Source organism: Sorex araneus, chromosome 5, assembly GCF_027595985.1.
Source record: "Sorex araneus isolate mSorAra2 chromosome 5, mSorAra2.pri, whole genome shotgun sequence".
NCBI lineage: Eukaryota > Metazoa > Chordata > Mammalia > Eulipotyphla > Soricidae > Sorex > Sorex araneus.
In genome coordinates, this window is record NC_073306.1 from 43,303,018 (window position 1) to 43,323,735 (window position 20,718).

At 46.4% G+C, this 20,718-nt stretch overlaps 2 protein-coding genes across 11 annotated transcripts in view; one reads left to right on the forward strand and one right to left on the reverse strand.

The window, feature by feature from the left end:
• Nucleotides 1-13,213, reverse strand: part of S100PBP (S100P binding protein) — a 39,865-nt gene extending 26,652 nt beyond the window's left edge. For 2 of the 10 annotated variants that reach the window (XM_055138806.1, XM_055138814.1), the window contains exons 1-5: nt 13,141-13,213; nt 8,434-8,554; nt 3,115-3,231; nt 1,411-2,252; nt 221-312 (exon numbers count right to left, since the gene is read on the reverse strand). In XM_055138806.1, the coding sequence (XP_054994781.1) occupies nt 221-312; nt 1,411-2,250 (932 nt within the window). In that variant the 5' untranslated portion in view covers nt 2,251-2,252; nt 3,115-3,231; nt 8,434-8,554; nt 13,141-13,213. Of the gene's footprint in view, nt 1-220; nt 313-1,410; nt 2,253-3,114; nt 3,232-8,433; nt 8,555-10,669; nt 10,842-11,296; nt 12,227-12,269; nt 12,626-13,140 lie in introns of those variants that run through there. The other 8 variants (XM_055138811.1, XM_055138807.1, XM_055138808.1 and 5 more) reach the window with 8 other exon arrangements.
• A 248-nt stretch (nt 13,214-13,461) lies between these two features.
• Nucleotides 13,462-20,718, forward strand: part of YARS1 (tyrosyl-tRNA synthetase 1) — a 29,877-nt gene continuing 22,620 nt past the window's right edge. Inside the window, exons 1-3 of the mRNA XM_004603578.3 lie at nt 13,462-13,649; nt 19,016-19,162; nt 19,425-19,600. Of these exons, the coding sequence (XP_004603635.1) occupies nt 13,593-13,649; nt 19,016-19,162; nt 19,425-19,600 (380 nt within the window). The 5' untranslated portion in view covers nt 13,462-13,592. The remainder of the gene's footprint in view (nt 13,650-19,015; nt 19,163-19,424; nt 19,601-20,718) is intronic.

Genomic DNA, 20,718 nt, shown 5'->3' on the forward strand with positions numbered 1-20,718 from the left:
TAACCCCTGTGCATCGCCGGGTGTGACACGAAAAGCAAAAAAAAAGAAACTGAAGTCAGAGATTATTTGACTTGCCAAGGTCCATAGCTAGATTTTGGTGGTCCCAGGACCTTAAGTACTTACTTTGGATGTAGGTTTTTCCCTCTACCTAAGGGGACAGAGGTAAAGAAAGAAACTAAAGAGAATCAAGAGTATGCAGACTATTTTATCATACTCTTACCTTGTTTTGGTTTGTAGAACAGGAATGACTTTGCCTAGTCTTCTCTCATGGACTTTCAGCTTTCCAGAATCCTTGTCAAGAACATTCTGCTTCTTTTCAGTGCATAAGAAAAGATTATCTTTAGTTATAAGAAAACAACTGAAAGTACTTTTTATGGAAATATTCTTGAACCAAAGCCTATAAAGGCATATCTTCAAACCTGACACTGTATCAAGCACTATCTCCTCCTCGCCCCCAAGAAGTAAAGTTTTATTTAGGAAATATGAGAAGTGAGAGAGTTCGATAAAGAGAAACCATGCTCCCCAAGCTGGGATGTGGGCCAGGGCCATAATGGAATGCTACTCTGAGTATTTGCAGTGAGACAGTGACTGCAATCTTAAAAAGATTAAAAAAAAAAAAAAAAAAAACCACCAACCAACTCTAACAGGATTACATTCATTTGGCAGATAAGAAATCAGGCTCAGGGGTCTGAGTCATGGTAGAGCTGGTAAGATGTTTTTGCCTTGTATGTGACTGAACTGGGTTCAATCTCTGGCACCTCATATGGTCCCCCTGGGCACCAACAGGAGTGATTCTAGAGTGCAGAGTCAGGAGTGACCCTGGAGCATTGCTGAGTGTGGTCCAAAAACAAAATCAAAAAATAAAAAGGAAAAAAAGAAAAGAAATCAGGCTCAGGGCTGGAGCAATAGTACAGTGGGTAAGGTGCTTGTATGTAGTTGACTGAGATTTGATTGCTGGCATTCCATATGGTCTCCCAAGCACTATAAAGAGTGACCCTGAGTACAGAGCCATGAGTGAGCCCTGAGCCTGCTTGGTATAGCCAAAAAAAAACAAACAAACAAAAGGTACATAGTTGTTGTCTCAGAGCTGAGCCTGACTCTAATATAACATGGCAAACAAAGACTGAAAGTTGGGATATAACCTTAAGAAAGGAAAGACAGTAAAATAATTATTCACAACTAAATGGGTAACTAAGTATTATAAACCAGTTATAGATACACTTTTTTAAATTAAGCAACACTAATGGTAAAGTACTACTCCAATTTATAGGTAAGAAATGCAAGGGAATAAGCTAAATAACTTGCCTGGGGTCAGGATTGGAATTCCAATTTATCGAACACAAAAGCTCTACTATACATATTCTAAATGAAAATTATTCTTCCTCTTCACCTTATGAAAAATACACTTACTTTGTTTGATGAGCCAGCAGCTGGACACCTCATTTCACAACTTGATTTATGTGCTCCATTTCTCCAAGATGCCCCCATGTGAGGAGTCTCTGAATGGTCCACAATCTGAGAGAATACAGGTGTAGGTTTCTTATTGTCAAGTGTATTTTTATCAGAGACAGTTTGCTGAAAGTTACTGTTTGAAGAAGAGAGCAAGGACCCATCCCAGCCAGCATGACTGGGGCTGATTCCCTCAGACGTAGTGCAAAGTTTGCTCTCATTTGGGCTAAGACCATCTTCTCTCATCTCTTCTCCAAAGGAGGAGGGTTTCTCAGTATCTTTGGATGAATCAGTCTTGTCCTTATCAAGCACAGTATCACAAACTGTTGGATCAAATGGTGCAACAACTGTAATTTTTATAAGATTCTTTTCTAGTGCAAAGCGTCTGTTTAATGGTTTAGTAGACGCTGGTCCATGACCAATTGATGTTATTTGCTGAGGTAGTTTGAAGAGGTCAGGAGTCTCATCTACGGGTCCGAAGCCACACACTGAATTTTTCTCTTCGGGAGTATCAAGTAAAATTTGACTCCCTCTCCCTTCCTTCTCAACGTGCCTGCTGTCATCTCTAAGCAACCCTCCTGCCCTAGCATGCTCATTTGGTGGGTCATCATCCTTCAAGAGTTCCTGAATCTCTTCCTCTGTGAAACTGAAATGGCCATCATCTTCTTCTCCATCACACAGCTCCAGCAATGAGTCATCCAATCCATCTTCATCCAAGGAACCCCAAGTAAATGAGGCACTGTCTTTGGGCAAGAGAGAGGTACCAGAAGACTGTTCAGAGGTCACTAGTGAGCACGTCATATCTGGAGAAATAAGGAAGTTTTGCTAAGGAACGGGAAATCCCTTTATGCCAACTCCAATCTGTTCTATAGACAGTGGTATTCTAAGATTTCAACTTCTTTGTACTGTGACATACGAAATAATTTTATAATATTAAACCTTACCAAAATCATGGAAATTACAAAAACAATTTTTCTATTAAAATGGTAGAAATTCAGATGACATAATAATCTGGGTTGGTACAAATATGAGATAACATTTTCACAAACTATTAATAAGACTATAGATTAAGGACCAGTGGGTGCTGGCCCTAAAAGAGACTGGTCTGGGTTTAATCCCTATCACCCCATACAGACTCCAAGCCCCAGGAGCGATCCTTGAGCATAGAGCTAGGAATAAGCCGTGAAGCACTGTCGGGTATGGCCAAAATACCAGGGGGGAAAAAAGTGTAAATCGGAACAATATACTGTATAGGAATAATTTGGTAATAGCATTAAACCCAGGAATTTTACTTCTGGAAATTGATCCTACAGAAGTACCTGCATAAATGCATATGGATACATTTTACAAGAATGTTCAAAGCAGCCATTATTGAAAAATAGCCAAATATAAGAGGCAACCTAAATGTTTGTGACCAGAACTACTCAGTAAAATCCCAGCACATTCATGCTATGGGGTAATTATAATTATTTTAAAAATCAGTAAAATAGATATTACATACTATTGTGGAATAGCAGCCATTGCATATAAACACAATAAATAAGCACTGTGTGAAATGTTTGGACTTTCAGCCCCAGTTTACATTAAAAAATACAAACATCTACTACTCTGAAATTCAAAACTAAGACTTTAATACTAGACAACAAGGATTTTTTTTTTCCATACTGTGTGGAGCTGCTGGCGTGATCTCTGCCTTTGCCACGAGACCAAATGGAAAAAGGTTTCAGCTCCTGCTAGCTGTTCCTTTCAGTAGACTTGTCAAAATGATTGACTCCCACCTTCCTGCAGGCACAAAGAAAATTAGAGGATCTTCTCATCACTTTCAACTCTGCTAATTACAAAGTCAACTGTATTATGCTTTAAGGTGCTCCATCTATTAATTTTGATCTTGATTTTATTTTAAATACCACAAAGTTGGATTTTGACTCAAGAACATCAAAGAAAAGCCTTTAGAGGAAAATTATGCAACTAAGGAACTAATTTTGTTCCATCCAACAATCTGTACTTTCTTAAGAATATCATTTGCTCTAGTATGATGAACACTGGGGTTTGGGAGTCCAAAGACCAAGAAGGTTTAACTGGTTCTTTCACAGCTGTGATAATTTGAGCAAGCCACTAAATTATATGGACTAGTTTCTTCATTTACAAATTGAGAAAGGAATGCAGAAGAGGGACTAGGTAATGTCCCTCTTCCTAATGTCAAAGACTCCACCAAGAACCTGAAAGTCACATGGCCAAACATACAAAAATGCAAGTTCAGAACATACATAAAATTTAAAGAAAAGGTCCGGAAAGTTTCATTGTTAAACTCTGAAGGTGGATCAAAAAGTTAGGAGACTTTCGTGACTATAACTTTACATTTCCATTTGAATATTCCATATTACTTCACTGTATCACTGTCATCCTGTTGTTCATTGATTTACTTGAGCAGGCGCCAGTAACGTCTCCATTCGTCCCAGCCCTGAGATTTTAGCAGCCTCTCCTTACTCCTTTTTCCCAATGATTGGAGGCTCTTTTCAGGGTCAGGGGAATGAGACCTGAATTTGGCATATAGAATACGCCACGGGGAGCTTGCCAGGCTCTTCCGTGATCTTCCCTAGTTCTACCAGGAGTAAGCCCTGAGCACCAACCCAAAATCCAAAACACACAGCTGGAACGATTATACAGCAGGTAGACCATCTGCCTTGCACATGGCTGACTGAGGTTCAATTCCTGGCATCCCGTGATTCCTGTGGTCTGGACCTGGCACGTGATAAGGCTTTTTATTGCCTATACTGTGTGACCTGCAAATGTTATAAAATATCCAAATGAGGAATCTTGCAAGTTAGCACAGCAGGCAATGTTCTTGCCTTGTACGCAGTCAATGCAAATTAAACTCCAGTACCCCATCGGGTCCTGTAAGTCCCCAGGAGTGAACCCTAAGTGCAAAGCCAAGAGAAAGCCAGGAGCAGGCAGGTGTGACTCAAAATCAAAATAGGAAAAGTAGAGAAAACATACACATTCTTGAGTCTTTATTACTTATATAATTAAAACCTAGCTTTTGAAACTGCTAAAAATTGATCTAATATGTTATTATTTTCTGGGTAAAAAAGTTATAGAAAACTGTTATTTTACTTATCACAAGTCAACAACTGAGAAGTTATAAAAAAATTAACAAGTCAGGGACCAGAGCAATAGGACAGGGGTAGGGCGTTTGCCTTCCACATAGGCAGATCGATCCCAAGTGGTCCGTGAACCTCTCCAGAAGTGATCTCTGAGTGCAGAGCCTGGAGTAAGTCCTAAGCAGTTTTGTTTTGTTGTACACACCCAGCAGTGTTCAGCGGCTACCTCCAGCTCAGAGGTCAGGGTCACTCCTGGTGGTGTTCTGGGGGCACTGCAATGTCAAAGATTGAACTGAGCCTCATCCATGCAAAGCAAATGCTCAGTCCTTTGAACTATCTTGCAGGCACTGAAATGGCAACTTGGAAATGGAAACTTCCTTAACAGCCTTTATATTGCAAATTTCCCCTCACATCACTTCCCTCCATACCATACCCAAAATTTTACGCTTACTTCAGGCACTTGGTGAGGAGGGTTGGGGGCACACCCAGCAGTATTGGAAGTTACTCCTGGTTCTGCATCCTGGGGCACTAGGAAGTGCCAGGAATCAAAGAGGGGTCACATAAAAGGCTGGTTTAATTCCTATATTCTATCCAATGCATTTTAGCCACTCTAGAAAACATCTGAACTACTGTTGTAAATGGCATTGTAGCACTGTAATCCCCTTGTTCATCGATTTGCTTGAGTGGGCACCAGTAACGCCTCCATTGTGAGACCTGTTACTGTTTTTTGGCATATCGAATACGACACGGGGAGCTTGCCAGGCTCTGCCGTGCGGGCACGATATTCTCGGTAGCTTGCCGGGCTCTCTGAGAGGGACAGAGGAATCGAACCCTGGTCGACCGCATACAAGGCAAACACGGTACCTGCTGTTAGATAATATCTCTATGGGATTTCTAAGAAATAAAGATACAATTTCCACCTTCAAGTAAATGTTATCTCAGGGCCTGAGAGAGCACAGGGGGTAAGGCACTTGCCTCTCATGCAGCCAACTTCAATTTGATCCTAAGCACTGCATATGTACTCAGTGGTCCCTGAGTACGGAGCTAGAATGAAGCCCTGAGCACCAAGTGTGGCCCCAGAACACTACATAAATATATACTCTTGGGCCAGGGGTACACAAAACATATACAGAGCTTAGTTTTATCACCGGCACTATGTGACTCCATGAAGCATCTCTTAAGAGGAGCCCTAGAAACTGCAAAGAACCTGTGTATAGCTTTGGTGGTCCTTGGCACTGCAGGGCACTAGCATTGAAGGAATGCTGAGTATTGCTTTGGAGCCTCCAAAAAGTACAATCTTGCTACAGAGACAACGTTAAAAGTTAAGATGTATTCATATGAAAAAATATGAAATGGGGGTGGAAGACTCAAGAAGCTCAAATGGCTGCACAAACATATTACCTACAGGCAGCCTAGGTTTGATCTCCACCCAGCACAGTTCCCCAAGCAATTTCTACACTGAACATTACAAGGTGTGGCTAAAAACAAAAAGAAGAAGGAAAAAAAGAGTGGAGAGATGAAAGATACAACAGAGAAAGTTCATGGTCAACCTTGGTTCAATCCTTGGCACCACATATGGTCCCTCACAAACCACCAAGAGTGATCCTAAGGACAGAATAAAGAGGAAGCCCTGAGCACCACCAGGTATAGTCCATCCCTAACACCATCCCAAAAGATACAAACAGTAAAATACTAGAGAAAGAGATTTCAGATAATTAGACTAGGAAGCTATATAATATACAGATAGCATGGTTACTAGAGTTAACATTTTAGGGGCTGGAGAGATAGTACAGCAGTTAAAGTGATTGCCTTACATATGCTCAACTCCTGAGCACTGCTGGGTGTGACTCAAAAACAAAAACAACATACTCTATTTTATATTTGAAAATTGCTGAAGTTTTGTAAGTTCTCATCTTGTAAGTTCTCATCACAAGGAAAACACTATGTGAGAGAAATGTTACTTATACTTACTGTGGTTATCATTTATATTTCATTCATTATGCTCTACACTTTATTTTTTGGGCCACACCTTGGTGGTACTCAGGGCTTACTCCTGGCTCTGTGCTCAGGTCACTCCCAATGCACTTGGGGGACAATATGGGGGGTGGAGGATTGAACTCAGGTCAACTACGCGCAAAGCAAGTGCCTTACCATCTGTACTGTGTCTCCAGCCCCATGATTTATACTTTAAAACAAGATTACATAAATTATACCTCAATAAAATTTACTTGGGAAAAAACTTACTACCTTGGAGATAAGATGGGACAGAAATACTAAATGCCAGGCACTGAGAAACTTTTACTTTAATTTGTTCAGGGCCATACCTGGGCAGTGCTCAGGGCTCACTCCTGGCTCTGCACTCAGGAATTACCCCTGGCGGTGCTCAGGGGACCATATGGGATGCTGGGAATTGAACCCGGGTCGGCCACATGCAAGGCAAACGCCCTACCCTCTGTGCTATCGCTCCAACCCCAGCCCTTCCATTTTCAAAAATACTTTTTATTAGATAATTTTAAACACAAAACTTTCTCTCCTTTCTCTCTTCCCCCACCTTCTCTCCAAAATAATACTATTTATTTCACGCAAAATAAAATAACATAATGGAATACCATATACCTATATCACTCAGCCCCAATTATCAACCACAGTAACCTTTCCCTCCTTCAACTTCCACTACCAGGTTATTTTGAGGCAAATCCCAGGTATCATGTCATTAAGAATTCCTTATAAAATATTCGGCCAAATTCCAACTATTTCATGGCATTATTTTTTTAATTAAAAAAAAACCTTGGGTCAGAGAGATGCTACAATATTTTCCTTGCACATAGCTGACTCCAGTTAGATCCCCAATTCAATAAGCATGGCCAGGACTGATCCCTGAGCACAGAGCTATGAGTAAGCCCTGAGCACAGCTTGGTTTGGCCCTCAAAACAAACAAATAAACCAACCAATAGGGACCATCCATATGACTGGCTGATATTTCTTGCATATCCAATATGCACGAGTAGCTTGCCAGGCTCTGCCGCGTGGGCTTGATACTCTCGGTAGCTTGCCGGGCTCTCCGAGAGGGGCGGAAGAATCGAACTCGGGTCGGCCTCGTGAAAAGTGAACACCCAACCGCTGGGTTATTAGATATGCCAAAAACAGTAACAATAAGTCTTTCAATTAGAGACGTTACTTGTGCCCGCTCAAACAAATCGATGAGCAACGGGATGACAGTGACAGTGATATTTCTTTTCTTTTCTTTTTTTTTTGGTTTTTGGGTCACACCTGGCGATGCACAGGGGTTACTCCTGGCTCTGCACCCAGGAACCACTCCTGGCGGTGCTCAGGGGACCATATGGGATGCTGGGATTTGAACCCAGGTCGGCTACATGCAAGGCAAACGCCCTACCCGCTATGCTATCACTCCAGCCCCGAGTGACAGTGATATTTCTTGCATATTTTAATATAGAGCCCTCATTTTTCATTGCAATTAAGTAAATTAGTATCATATATAAAGAACTGAAATTCCATTTTGAGATCCCTCATTCTGGTCTCAAGACTGAAAGAAAATTAAAAACTCCTGCATGTAGTCAGAATTCAGAGTTGGGTTAGAATTAGGCCAGGCCCTGTTTTGTGAAGAAGTCAGAGAAATCTATACACCTATCTGAAAATAGTCACCAGTTTCTTGACCTCTATTGCTAAAGAGAGTTTAAAGGCAATTACAAGAATAATCAATCCACAGGGCCAGAGAAGACAGTATTGCGGGTAGAATGCCTGCCTTGTATATGACAAACCCTGCATCAATCCCTGGCAGCCCACATGGCCACCAACTACTGCCAGGAGTAAGCCCTGAGTGCACCAAAAAACCAAGAAGAAATATAAAACCAGGAATACCCACCCAATCACAAATCTTGTAAGCAGAGTTAGAAAAAAGTTGAACTACCCTGGTATTTTGCTTTCTTCGATGCACAGATAATAGTCTGAATCAGAACAACAGGGGAAATTCAATACTCCAAAACCTATGAACAAAAACCAGAAACCATGTTAAAATTTATTATACTGTTCTGATCACTCTACTGTTTAATGTAAGAGATTATTCCCTCCCCCCTAATATATAGAATCTTCTTTAAACTTGTACATGGTGGAGTATCTTGGTGTAAAATTTGTCAGATTGTTCCCAGGTTCAAATCCTCACTTCAATAAATGTTACTTTCATTAAGATTCTTTTTGTCAGTCAACAACATGATACATATATATATCATTTAATTATAAGTGGCTGATAGGGACAAGGATGTGGTTCAGTAATAAGAGCACTTGCCTTGCTTTTGTGAGGCCCTGGGTTTGATCTCCAGCAACATACACAAACCCTAATGATAAAAACATGTGGGAATAAGAAGTATCAGGATATTTGTCTAATATTTCCCAAACATTGCCTCTGGTGGTAGGGAGAAGCATGAGTACTTTCAATTCTATCTGCATTAATTTTAATTTTTTTTTTTTTGCTTTTTGGGTCACACCTGGCAATGCACAGGGGTTACCTCCTGGCTTTGCACTCAAGAGTTACTCCTGGCGGTGCTCAGGGGACCATATAGGATGCTGGGAATTGAACCCAGGTCAGCTGCGTGCAAGGCAAACGCCCTACCCGCTGTGCTATTGCTCCAGCCCAATTTTAACTTTTAAAATGTATCTTAGGGGCCAGTAATTAGTACAGTAAGTAGGGTTCTCGCTTTGCAGGCAGCTGACCCCAGTTTGATCCCCTGTATGCCCATATGGTCAACTGAGGAATGCCAGGCATGATTCCTAAGTGAAGAGCCAGGGGTAGGTAAACCCTAAGTATTGCTGGGGTGGCCCCAAAACAAAAACAAAATGTATTTTAGGCCTCATCTAGTTGGTACTCAAGAACCATGCAGTGTTAGGAATCAAATCCAGCACGCAAACCATGCATTCCAACCTTTTGAGCCCTCTCCAGCCCCTGTAATATTTCATTCTTTTTTCTTTGTTTTTGCTTTTTTGGGTCACACTCGGCGATGCACAAGGGCTACTCCTGGCTTGTGCACCCAGGAAATCCTCCTGGTGGTGGTCAGGGACCATATGGGATGCTGGGAATCGAAACTGGGTCGGTTGCCTGCAAGGCAAATGCCCTCCCGGCTGTACTATAGCTCCAGCCCCTAATGTTTTATTCTTTAAAAAAAAAAAGAGGGAGTGTGGTTCAGACCACAGTAGGGTGCTTGTCTTGTACACATTCAGCTGTCTTCAATCTTTGGCAACCCCATAGTCAACCAGCCTGGCCAGGAGTGGTCCCTGAATACAGGGCCAGGAATAAGCCTTATGTCTCATGCATTGCTCCACCAAAAAGAACACGCTGGAGTATACGACTTGCATGTTTGATCTCTACATAGCAATATGAACCTCCACCTTCAACACCAGGTGTGGCACTGGTAGTGCCCCAGCACTATGAGATGTGGCCCCCAACTGAAAAGTTAACAAGACTCAAAAAGAATAATGGATGTTAAAGCTGGATAGTTTCAAATGTTCTCTCCAATGAAAGAGAGCATCTCAGTACCTATCTCATAAGGCAGTTGTTGCAAACTTAAATGACACGAACATAAGTTTTTAGCATACTTAAGATACAAAATATAAATAAATGGTAGTTGTAATTACTATTTCACCCACCATCATTTCTCTGACCCTTAAGTCAAAGAAAGCACAGGGTAAGTAGTAAAGAAGTGGCAATTTCCACCTGTTTCCTATTACAGTGAATTATGCAGTATGTTCTGCTCTCTTCTAGTTTAATCTATTATCATTCAATTAATAATCTCTCAGTTAAAGACCAGGTTGTGGGACCAGAACAATAATACAGGGGGTAGGGTGTGGCAAGCAGCAGACCCAGGTTTGATCCCCAGGACACCATAATGCCTGAGTCCTCCTGGAATCATCCCTGAACTCAGATCTCAGCCAGAAGCCCTGAGCAACTCTGGGATGTGGCCCCACAAAAACCAAAAATGACCAGGCTGCATGGACATCTGAACTACCATGAAAATTCTGCATATTAATGGTCAGTTTTAAGTTTTCTTTTCTTTTTATTTATTTATTTTTACTTTGAGGTATTTTGTTATTGTGTTCTTGGACCATACCAGTGATCAAGGGTGACTTTTAGCACTGGGGGACCATATGGTACCGGAGATCGAGCCCAGGCTCCTGCACACAATGCACATCTTTAAATATCTTGATATAGAATCCAGACATCAGTAAGTTTGAATCTCAAAAGAGAGATGACAATACTCATCTGAAAAAAAAGACTAATCATCACTGACTTCAAAATAGACTATTATGAGACACAAACAAAGGGGCATTAATGGAAGTACTCTAAACCTAAAACCCAATAATACAAAGCAATGTTGATATTTAATGTATTTTCTTTAGTTGTTGTTTTGGGCCAAACCCAGTGGTGGTCAGTGGTTACTCCTGGCTTTGCACTCAGGAATTACTCCTGGTGGTGCTGGGAGACCAATGGGATGCCCAGGATCAAACACTGGTTAGGCCTGTGCAAAGCAAGTGCCTTACTCACTTTATTGTCTTTCCAGACCCAACTGACAGTTAATGTATTTTCAAGGGGGGATATCATAGGTACAACTGAAGTCCTAAAGAGCTGAGACACAGGATGTTCAATGTTAGAATACATACTTCTTGATATGAGGCCCTGGGTGCCATTACGGAGACCAAAAAATAATAACAATAATTCTAAGGCAGTCTGTTAGTACCTCTATGAATGCCATTCTAACACCTCATTGGTTTTTCTTGCCATTTGTTGTGTACTTAACCTTCGTCTAAAACAGGAGGATCTTGTTTAAAATTAAAAAAAAAATAATAATTTGCTTGGGGTACAGGGAATGTTCTGGGACCTGGAGCCCCTTGATGTCAATCAGGCTGTCGGTTCAATGACAAGTATCTGAAGGGGGGTATCAGCCTCTGTGGTGCTGGGAGCGGGGGCTCCAGGGCGACCCCAGTGATGCTCAGGAGACCATGTTGGCATGCAGGGCAAGCACCTTAACCCCTGCACTGTCTCTCCTGCCAGAGGCTCCCTATTTCTAAGAGAAAGATACCCCCCACTCCAAGTCTTAGTTCCTCAGCGCCCCATCCCTTCTGTGACCCTATTCTGTCCTTCCATGTCTCCCTCACCTGTCCACCCCCTCCTTCACACTTCAGTTCACCGCCCCCTCGCTGTTCTGTAACCTCCTAGTTGCAACCTCAGAAACTGGTTCCCTTTCTATTTTTAATCTGCCTAAGAAAACCCATTGCCTCAGCGCACAAAGCCTTATTTTTATTCAGGCCACTGAAACTGCAACACCAGCGACAAGCCCACAGCCCTCTTTCAAGGCGACCGGAGAGCATCACCCATCCTCCATCCTCCGCACACGCAAGGACAAAGATCATTTCCGATGGACAGGGCTTCCCCCACGCTGGCCACTCACTTCCAGCCTTCCCACACACACAACACGCGCGGGGCGTGTTTTCCCGCTCCCTGAGACGGGCATCACGTCTGAGCGCAGCAAGAGGACACTGACAACGTCGCTGAGAAACGTGCAACTCCCCTCGCGGTTCCAGGAAACCCGGTCGGAAAGAAAAGGCCCCGAGGGCTGGAAATCGCTCTGCTCCGGGCAACACCCCTGATCCAAGGGGCCAGGCCTCGCCTCCTCCTCCCCCCACCCCACCCCCAGGGCCGGGAAACCAAACCTTAGTAAGCGGCAGCAACAGGTTTTTCCTCTTTGGGAAAAAAAAAAAAAAAAGCGTGGTGGGTGGGTGGGTGGGTGGGTTGGTTCTTCCCCAATAAAATTTAAGACAGGTCTGCTCAACCTTGGGGGGCAGGGGGCTGACAAAAAACGCACAGGAAACTGGAGGCCGGATCGGGGCGAGGCTCACGCCGCGCCGCCCCCCCGCCAGCGGGTCCGAGACCCCGCTCCCGGGGGCACCGTCGGGCCTCCCCCGGCCCGCTCCAGAGAGCCGCCCCCGCAGGCCTGCGCGCTCCCCTCCTCCCGCTCCGAAAACGCCCCCGACTCCCGCCTCCTCGCCAAGGGCGGGAGCGGCGTGGGCGGCCTCCTGCCCCTCCCCCCAGCGGAGGCACCAAAAAAGCCGCCCTCCCGGGCCCGTCGGAGCCGCGCGGCCTCGAGGGGCTCTCCACAGCCGCCCCCCGCGGGCCCCGCTCCCCCAGGGGGTCGGCCTCCCCCTTCCCCGCCCGCCAGACGCAGCGCAGAGACCGCGAGCTTCTCGCGGGCAACACCCCAGCCCCCACGGCGGGGCCCGGGACGGGGGGCGGCACCCCCCCTCCCGCCTGCAACACCCCGCCCCGCCCCCACGGAGACCCGCGTCCCTCGTCGGGATGAGGGGCGCCTGGCGCCCGCCGACGTGGAGGTGGGGGCAGGGACACTCCCCCTCTCCGGCCGCCATCACCTCAGAAACCAGAACGAGCCCTTCTCCCCGCGGGGCGAGGGCTTCTCAAGCCCTCAACGGGGCAGACGGCGTGCGCGGGCCCCTGGAGAAGCAACAGGCGCCCCCACCCGCCTCCCCGCCCTGCAACGCTGAACCCCTCGTCTCTCCCGCTTTTCACCTCCGAAAGCCGGGCCGAAGCCTGGGCGAACGACTGTGCCTCACTCCGCCCCCTGCGCCATTTTATCGCCCCCTCCCCGACCTCCCCCACCCCGAGAGAGCCGGGCCAGCACTGGGGGGCGGGCCGACAGGCGGTGATTGGCAGGAAACCGTCCCGCCTCTCGGAGGGCTGTGCCCCGCGCCGGCGCCGCGGCCCCGCCCCTCGCCCCGCCCACCCCGCCCCTTGCCCCCGCCCCTGCCCCGCCTCATCGACCCGCTCGGTCCTCCGCTGCTCCTCACTGTTTCCCCGCCACTACCAGGCCAGAGACAGGCCCAGGCAGAGCTAGCCGAGCGACGAGCCCAGCTGACGCAACTCTCGCGGACCCGCGTGACAGTTCCCGGCTGGCGGCGGCGGCGACTGAGGAGGGGGCGCGGGGGCCCGAGCTGAGCGCGAGAGACAGTGACGACGGAGCTATGGGGGACGCCCCGAGTCCTGAGGAGAAGCTGCATCTTATCACGCGGAACCTACAGGTCGGGCCTTGGGTGGCCTCGGAGGTGGAAACGTGCCGTCGGGGTGCCGGCAGGGTGGCCCCGAGTCCAGATGCCCGGGATTCAGTGCAGGGACAGGTCTGAGGGGCGCAGCCCTCACGAGCCGGGGCAGCGGTGATCTGGGTGCTTCGGAGGCCGCAGTGGGCCGCCCTGGCTCCTCGCACCCGTTCACTTCGCGGCGCGCCAGGCTTTGGATGCGAGGTCCCCACCCACTCCTTTATGCGCCGGGCGCTGGGGACTCAGTGGGGTCCAGCACTCTCGCGGCTTGTCTGGAGGGATCTTTTAAACATGACCCCCCAGTCCGCGAATCACCGTGGGAGCTAGTCCCGGAAGGGGCTATCGGTGGAGCTTTGGGAAGGAATTCGGGGACAGGGCTGGGCCAGTGACCTCTAAAGTGTGCCTTGTTGAACGCTGACACCTCTCTACTCCGAATGTCCCCCAGCCATGGGCTGGATCTGCCAAAAAGCGAATCAGGGGAAGGTTTGGCGGTTGTTGGGGGAGGGAAGGCAGTTTAGTTAAAAGAACCCGCCTCAGGACCCAGAACAGGGCCCAGAAAGATCAGTACAGCAGGTCGGGCGCCTGCCTCGCACGCGCCAGCCGGGGTTCGATCACAGGCATTCCTCTGGTCCCCTGAGCATCGCCAGGTCTGGCCCCAAAGCCAAAAGACCCAGAGCAGAGCAAGTATGGGATTCCGAGGAGGCTAATCTGGCAGGAATAGAGTGCAGATCAAGTGCTTAGTACATATTGGCCGTTCCCTTGTGGCATCATTGGGGGTCCTGATCATTTTATTTACGTAACAGTTCCCACTGCCTCTCTGCCCTCCTAGATCCTTATTATTGTTGTTTCTTCATAGAATTTACCACCATCAAAGGTGCTATGTGTTTGATTGACTTGTTTCAGGAAGAGGAGGCAGGGGCAGATTATGAGCGTCTTGCAAGGCGGCATTTTAAATTGGGTGAGCAGCTGAAGAGCAGGATAGGTTGGTTGGGTCACCATAAAAATTCATCCTTCTAAAATGTGTAGTTCAGAGAGCCAGAGAGATAATACCTCAGGTAAGGTGCTTGCCTTGAATGTAGCTAATTCAGGTAGAATCCCTGGCATTCCATATGGCCCTCTGAGCCCATTGGGAATCATCTTTGAGCTCAGAGCCAGGTAGTAAGCCCAGAGCACCGCTGATTGTGCCCCCTTTACCCCAAAAAGTACAGTCTAGGAGGTAAGGTACTTGCCTTCAATTGAGGCTGAACTGGGTTCAGCCCCTGTTGCTGCCTATAGTTCTAGAACTGCCAGATTTCTCCCTGAGCACAAAACCAGGAATACAGTCACAGATTCCGACAGGAGTAATTCCTGAGTGCAAAGCCAAGAATAACCACTGAACATTGCTTGGTGTGGCCCAAAAACCAAAACAAAACATAAATGGAAGATGAAACCCACATATAATATGTGACATTTTTAACAGTCATTTTGTGACTTTGACTTAGCATAACATTTCCAAGGTTCATCCATGTAGTTTTACCTACTAGAACTTCTTTCCCTTTTTATGACCAAGTAGTATTTATTATTTTGTTTATCCATTTATTATGAGCACTTGGGTCATTTCCACTTTCAATTTGATTTTAACCAGATACTATGCTATCCCTGTGTATACTATCCACTGTGCTAGAGATAGTACAGTGAGTAGGTTGCTTACCTTGATGCTGACCTGGGTTCCATCCCTGACACCACATATGGTTGCCAGGAGTGATCCCTGAGTGCAGAGCCAGGAGTAAGCCCAAGCACAGTCAAATGTGGCCCTAAAACAACAACAAAAACAATTTGATCTTTTTTTCTTTTTGGGTCACTCCCGGCATTGCACAAGGATTACTCCTGGCTCATGCACTCAGGAATTACTCCTGGCGGTGCTCAGGGGACCATATGGGATGCTGGGAATCGAACCTGGGTCGACCGCGTGCAAGACAAATGCCCTACCCGCTGTGCTGTTGCTCCAGCCCCCAAAACAATTTGATCTTAACCAGAGATTCTTGAGGTTTGGGTTTGTTTTGTTTTGATGGGGCAGGGATGTTTCTTTTGGAGCCACACCCAGTGGTGCTCAGGGATTATTCTTCACTCCGAATTCAGGAATCACTCCTAGACGGCATGAAGAACATTTGGGATGCCAGGGATCAAACCCTGGTCAGCCATATGCAAGGCTTGTCCTTACCACTGGACTATCTCTCTGTCCGTTAATAAGAGATTCTTACATGGCTTCTTCTTAGCCAGATCTTTTGTTTCCTAGTCCACTCTCCTTAAAATAGTGCTTTGGGGAAGAAGGTTATACAAAGCTAATGACTTTAACTCAGATTTTAGTTTTTGTTGTTTGGACCATGCTTGGCTATGCTCAGGGATCGTCCCTGGTGCTGCTCAGGGGACCTCAGGTGGTGCTGGGGATCATTGGCCATGTGCAAGGCAGGTGCCTTAGCCACCATACTATGTCTTCTGATTTTAAAGGCAAAGTCGTGGTCCTTTCCATGAGTGGCAAGAATTTGCCAGATGTTCAGATTGGGACTTAGTGGATTCAGGATCAAGCTTTCAGATAACTTGGAACACAGAATTTAAGAAGCTCTGCTAATAGTCTGTTCAAAGCAACCAAATGATTTTTGTGTATCATGATTCCCAATAGCCTTCTCAAGCCATCACTTCACTTAAAAAATACTAAACTGGGGGCCAGAGTGATAGTACAGTGGTAGGGCGTTTGCCTTGCATGCAACCAACCTGGGTTCAATCTTCGGCAACCCATATAGTTCCCTGAGCACCACCAGGAGTAATTTCTGAGTCCAGAGCTAGGAGTAATCCCCGAGCATCGCCAGGTGTGACCCAAAAAGAAAAAAAACACACACACAAAGAAAAAACATAATAAAAAAATTAAAATACTAAAATCTATTTGATCCACGGCATGCTGCCCTATTAAGATTTTTCCAGTATTATTTTAGGGCAGAAAGAAGTCATTAAAAAATTTAAACAGGCCAGGGATTTGGCTCAGTAGTAGAACAGTTACCTTGCATACATGAGACCGAGTTTAATCCCAGGATCACACACACACAGATTTAAATAGGTAAAGTAATCCAGTGCGGTGTAGGTTTCAACATGACTACCCCTCTCTCCCCTCCCCACCTCTCTCATCCCCCCCCTTCCCAAATTCAGAAGAGGTTTGATTGATGAGATCAGAAAGAAGCTGGAAGCCCTGATGAAAGAAAGATGTCCTAAGCAGAAGTCCCCACATATCCATTCTTAAAATGCTATTTATTGCACACAGCCCACACTGAGCTTAGCACTCGATTCATATAATCAAGGATTCAAACAAGGTATATGATTCAAGTTCTGATGAAATAGCTTTATAAGCGCTTAAGTCAGGAACCGCCTGCAATACTCACTGAGTGTCAGAGTCCAGGTTATCCGAAGTCCAAATCAGGGGCATTCATGAGAGATATTTCTGGTGGCTTGGCTCACATTGGCCCTTTTGGCTCCTGTTGTTTCAGTCACTGGCTGGGTCAGAGGGATGATCAGGTTGGACTCCAGAATGGTCCCAAGATGCTTAGAGTGCTCAGGAGTGCCAGGACATGGAGAGGCGAGTAGTGTCTGTCAGTGGTCCCAGTGCTGCTTTTCTGCATACTTTGGGACGACTCTTGACCTTTGGTGAGGGTCCCAGAGCTGCCTTTCCAGACTCCACAAAGGGGCCTTTCTTGATTGGCTAACTTCTGGACCTAGTTGTTCTCACCTTGTTCTAGCTTCCTGATTGGTTTCTGCCCCAGGGAGGCCCCTTTCCTTGCCTCAGTTGCCAGGTGGGTGTCCATCAGTTGGTGCTCTGGTCGCAGTCGTTCTGGGGCAGCTGCATACAAGGCAGGGTCTTCACCCAGTGCTCTGTGTCCCACCCCTAGGACTGGAGAGAGCAAGAGCAGATACCTAGGCTTGCTAGGCTACTACAGTAATCCTGGTGTGATCGCCTGGGGCCTTAGGCTAGAGCAGAGGTAGAGAGGTGGAGACAAACAGGCCCTCAGAGTTGTTTCTGAGTAAAAAGTACAACACCAGGTGAATGTTAATACAGTTTATTGAACCAAAGCTACAATCATAGTGAAATAGATGGTTGGGGAGTGAGGTTAAAAAAAAAAAGTTGGAAACATGAGGTTTTCTGTTTTTGTTTTGATTTTAAAACACATTGAGGGGCTGTAGCGATAGCACAGTGGGTAGGGCATTTGCAGCACCCTATATGGTCCGGATGTGACCCAAAAAGCAAAAAAACAAAAACAAAAACCTGAGTTTTTGGGTCACACCCGGCGATGCACAGAGGTTACCCCTGGCTCATGTGCTCAGGAATTACTCCTGGCAGTGCTCAGGGGACCATATGGGATGCTGGGAATCAAACCCAGATCGGCTGCGTGCAAGGCAAACGTCCTACCCGCTGTGCTATCGCTCCAGCCCCAAAGCACATTGAGTTTGAATGCACTGAGTTAGGGACCTAGCTCAAGGACCAGAGCACATACTTTGCCTGCAAGAGCATCCCAGTTCATTCCCTGGCACCACATGGTACCCTGAACACCACACTGGGAATAGCTACAACCTCTCTGCCCCAGCAAGCTGTGGGGGCTTGTCCCCACAAGAATTGGTTCAATGTTCATAGGTCTGTATGCAGGCTTGAATAGAATATCTGGGATTTATTAATTCATAAGCACTAACTGAGGCAACCAAAGGAGAATGTAGAGTTAGAAAACTATGTAAATGTAGAGTTACAAAGTAGAGGGAGAATCCCGGGTTTGGTCTCCAGCACTCTGGGAGTGATTCCCGAGCATTGCACAGGGAGTAGCCCCTGAGCACCACTAGATATAGCCCCAAAACAATAAAAGGGGGGGAATGGAAGGAAGGAGGGAGGGAGTATACTTAGCTGTGAAGCTGCCACTCAGGATGTAGCCCACTCCTCTGACTAGCGTTATTTCACTGGAGTGGTGTGGGGGGCACTGCCCGCTCAGGCTGGCTCCTGCTCAGCAGTGAGAGTGCCACAGGACCTCCCTGCTAACTCTGAGCCTGGCCCCCAGTCACAGACACCTTTGTTTTCCTTGTCACGGGGACAAGGATGAGCAGGTGGGAGCACTGGCATTAAATCAGCTCTTCTGGGGGCCGGAGCGATAGCACAGCGGGTAGGGCGTCTGCCTTGCACGCGGCCAACCCGGGTTCGATCCCCGGCATCCTATATGGTCCCCCAAGCACTGCCAGGAGTAATTCCTAAGTGCAAAGCCAGGAGTAACCCCTGAGCATCGCTGGGTGTGACCCAAAAAGCAAAAAAATAAATAAATAAATCAGCTCTTCTGCTTCCACCACAGGAGGTTCTCGGAGAAGAGAAGCTGAAGGAGATCCTGAAAGAGCGGGAACTAAAAATTTACTGGGGAACAGCAACCACAGGCAAACCTCATGTGGCTTACTTCGTGCCTATGTCCAAGATTGCAGACTTCCTGAAAGCAGGATGTGAGGTAAGAACTGTATATAAACTAGGGCCAGAGAGATAGGACAGGGGTTAAGCCTTGCACTCAGCTGACCCCAGTTTTATCCCTGGCATCACGTATGGTCCCCCGAGCACTGCCAGGACTGACCTCCTGAGCACAGAGCTAGGAGTAAGCCCTGATCAGAGCCAGATGTGGCCCCAAAGTCCTAAGTCAGTAAATAAAAGGGGAGGGCAAAGAGATGGTGGAAGTACTTGGACAAATTCATGTTTTGGTGAATTATCTGGTCCAGGTAACAATTCTGTTTGCGGACCTTCATGCCTACCTGGATAACATGAAAGCCCCGTGGGAACTTCTAGAACTCCGAACCAGCTACTATGAGAATGTGATCAAGGCAATGCTGGAGAGCATCGGTGTGCCCTTGGAGAAGCTGAAGTTTATCAAAGGCACTGATTACCAGCTCAGCAAGTAAGTGTGCCATACATATGCTCTGTGCAGCGCTCCACCTTCTAGCTAATTACACACCTGGGGAGTCTTTAAATTGGATTGGAAGCTTTGGCCCTACCTGATAAGAACCATTAAGATGTTTATAACTTTTGTCTTTTTAATCCTTCTCTCAAATATGTTAGGATGAAAATATGTTGAGCACTGTCCTGGGAGATACAAATGTAGCTGTAACAAAAGCCCTGACTGCAGAGTCTCCTAATGTACAATCCACCCCACTCCCTCCCCCTACCCCTGGTATTCTTCCAACCTCAGCAAATAATAAGAGAAATGTATCCAAAAAGTTTCACTTTTCTCATCTGGTGATTTTTTTTTCTCTCGATGCCAGGGAACAAACCCAGGGCAGCACACACTCTTCCACTGAGCAATACCCATGGCCCACCCCACAAACATTTATAGTTTCTTCACTTAATGTTCATGTTTGTAAAGTTAGTATAGCCATAATTTTATATCCTAAGTTTTTTGTTTGTTTTGGAGACACACAGGAAGTTACTTGGGTTGCTCCTGGCTTGGTGCTCAGGAGTCACTCCCTGTGGTGCTCAGGAAACCATGAGGTGCTGGGAATTGAACCCAGGCCTCCTACATGCAAAGTATGTGCTCCAGTCTGTTGAACCAACTCTCTTGACTCCTGTTCTAATTCTTTGTTGTTTTTGTTGTTATTGGTTTAGTTTGGGGCCACACCCAGCAGTGCTCAGGGTTACTACTGGCTCTGCACTCAGGAATTACCCCTGATGGTATTCAGGGGACCATATGGGATGCTGGCAATTGAACTCAGGTCAGCTCTGTGCAAGGCAAGTGCCCTGCCTGCTATCCTATAGCTCTGGGCCTTGTCCTAATTTTTTTTCTTTCTTTTTTTTTTTTGAAGTAAACAGATTTTATTTATAGGTTTCTAAGGGAAGGAAGAAGGGATAAGTGGGAGAGAGAATAGTAAGAATAAGGTGCTCAAGAGAGAACGTGGGCTTCTCCAAGGGTGGGTGGAGAGAGCTCTACACACATCCTAGCATTGGACACGAAAGCATGAAAGTACACATCTTAAGAGGAGAGATGCGGGCAACACGTGCTCACACACCGCATGTGCTCGG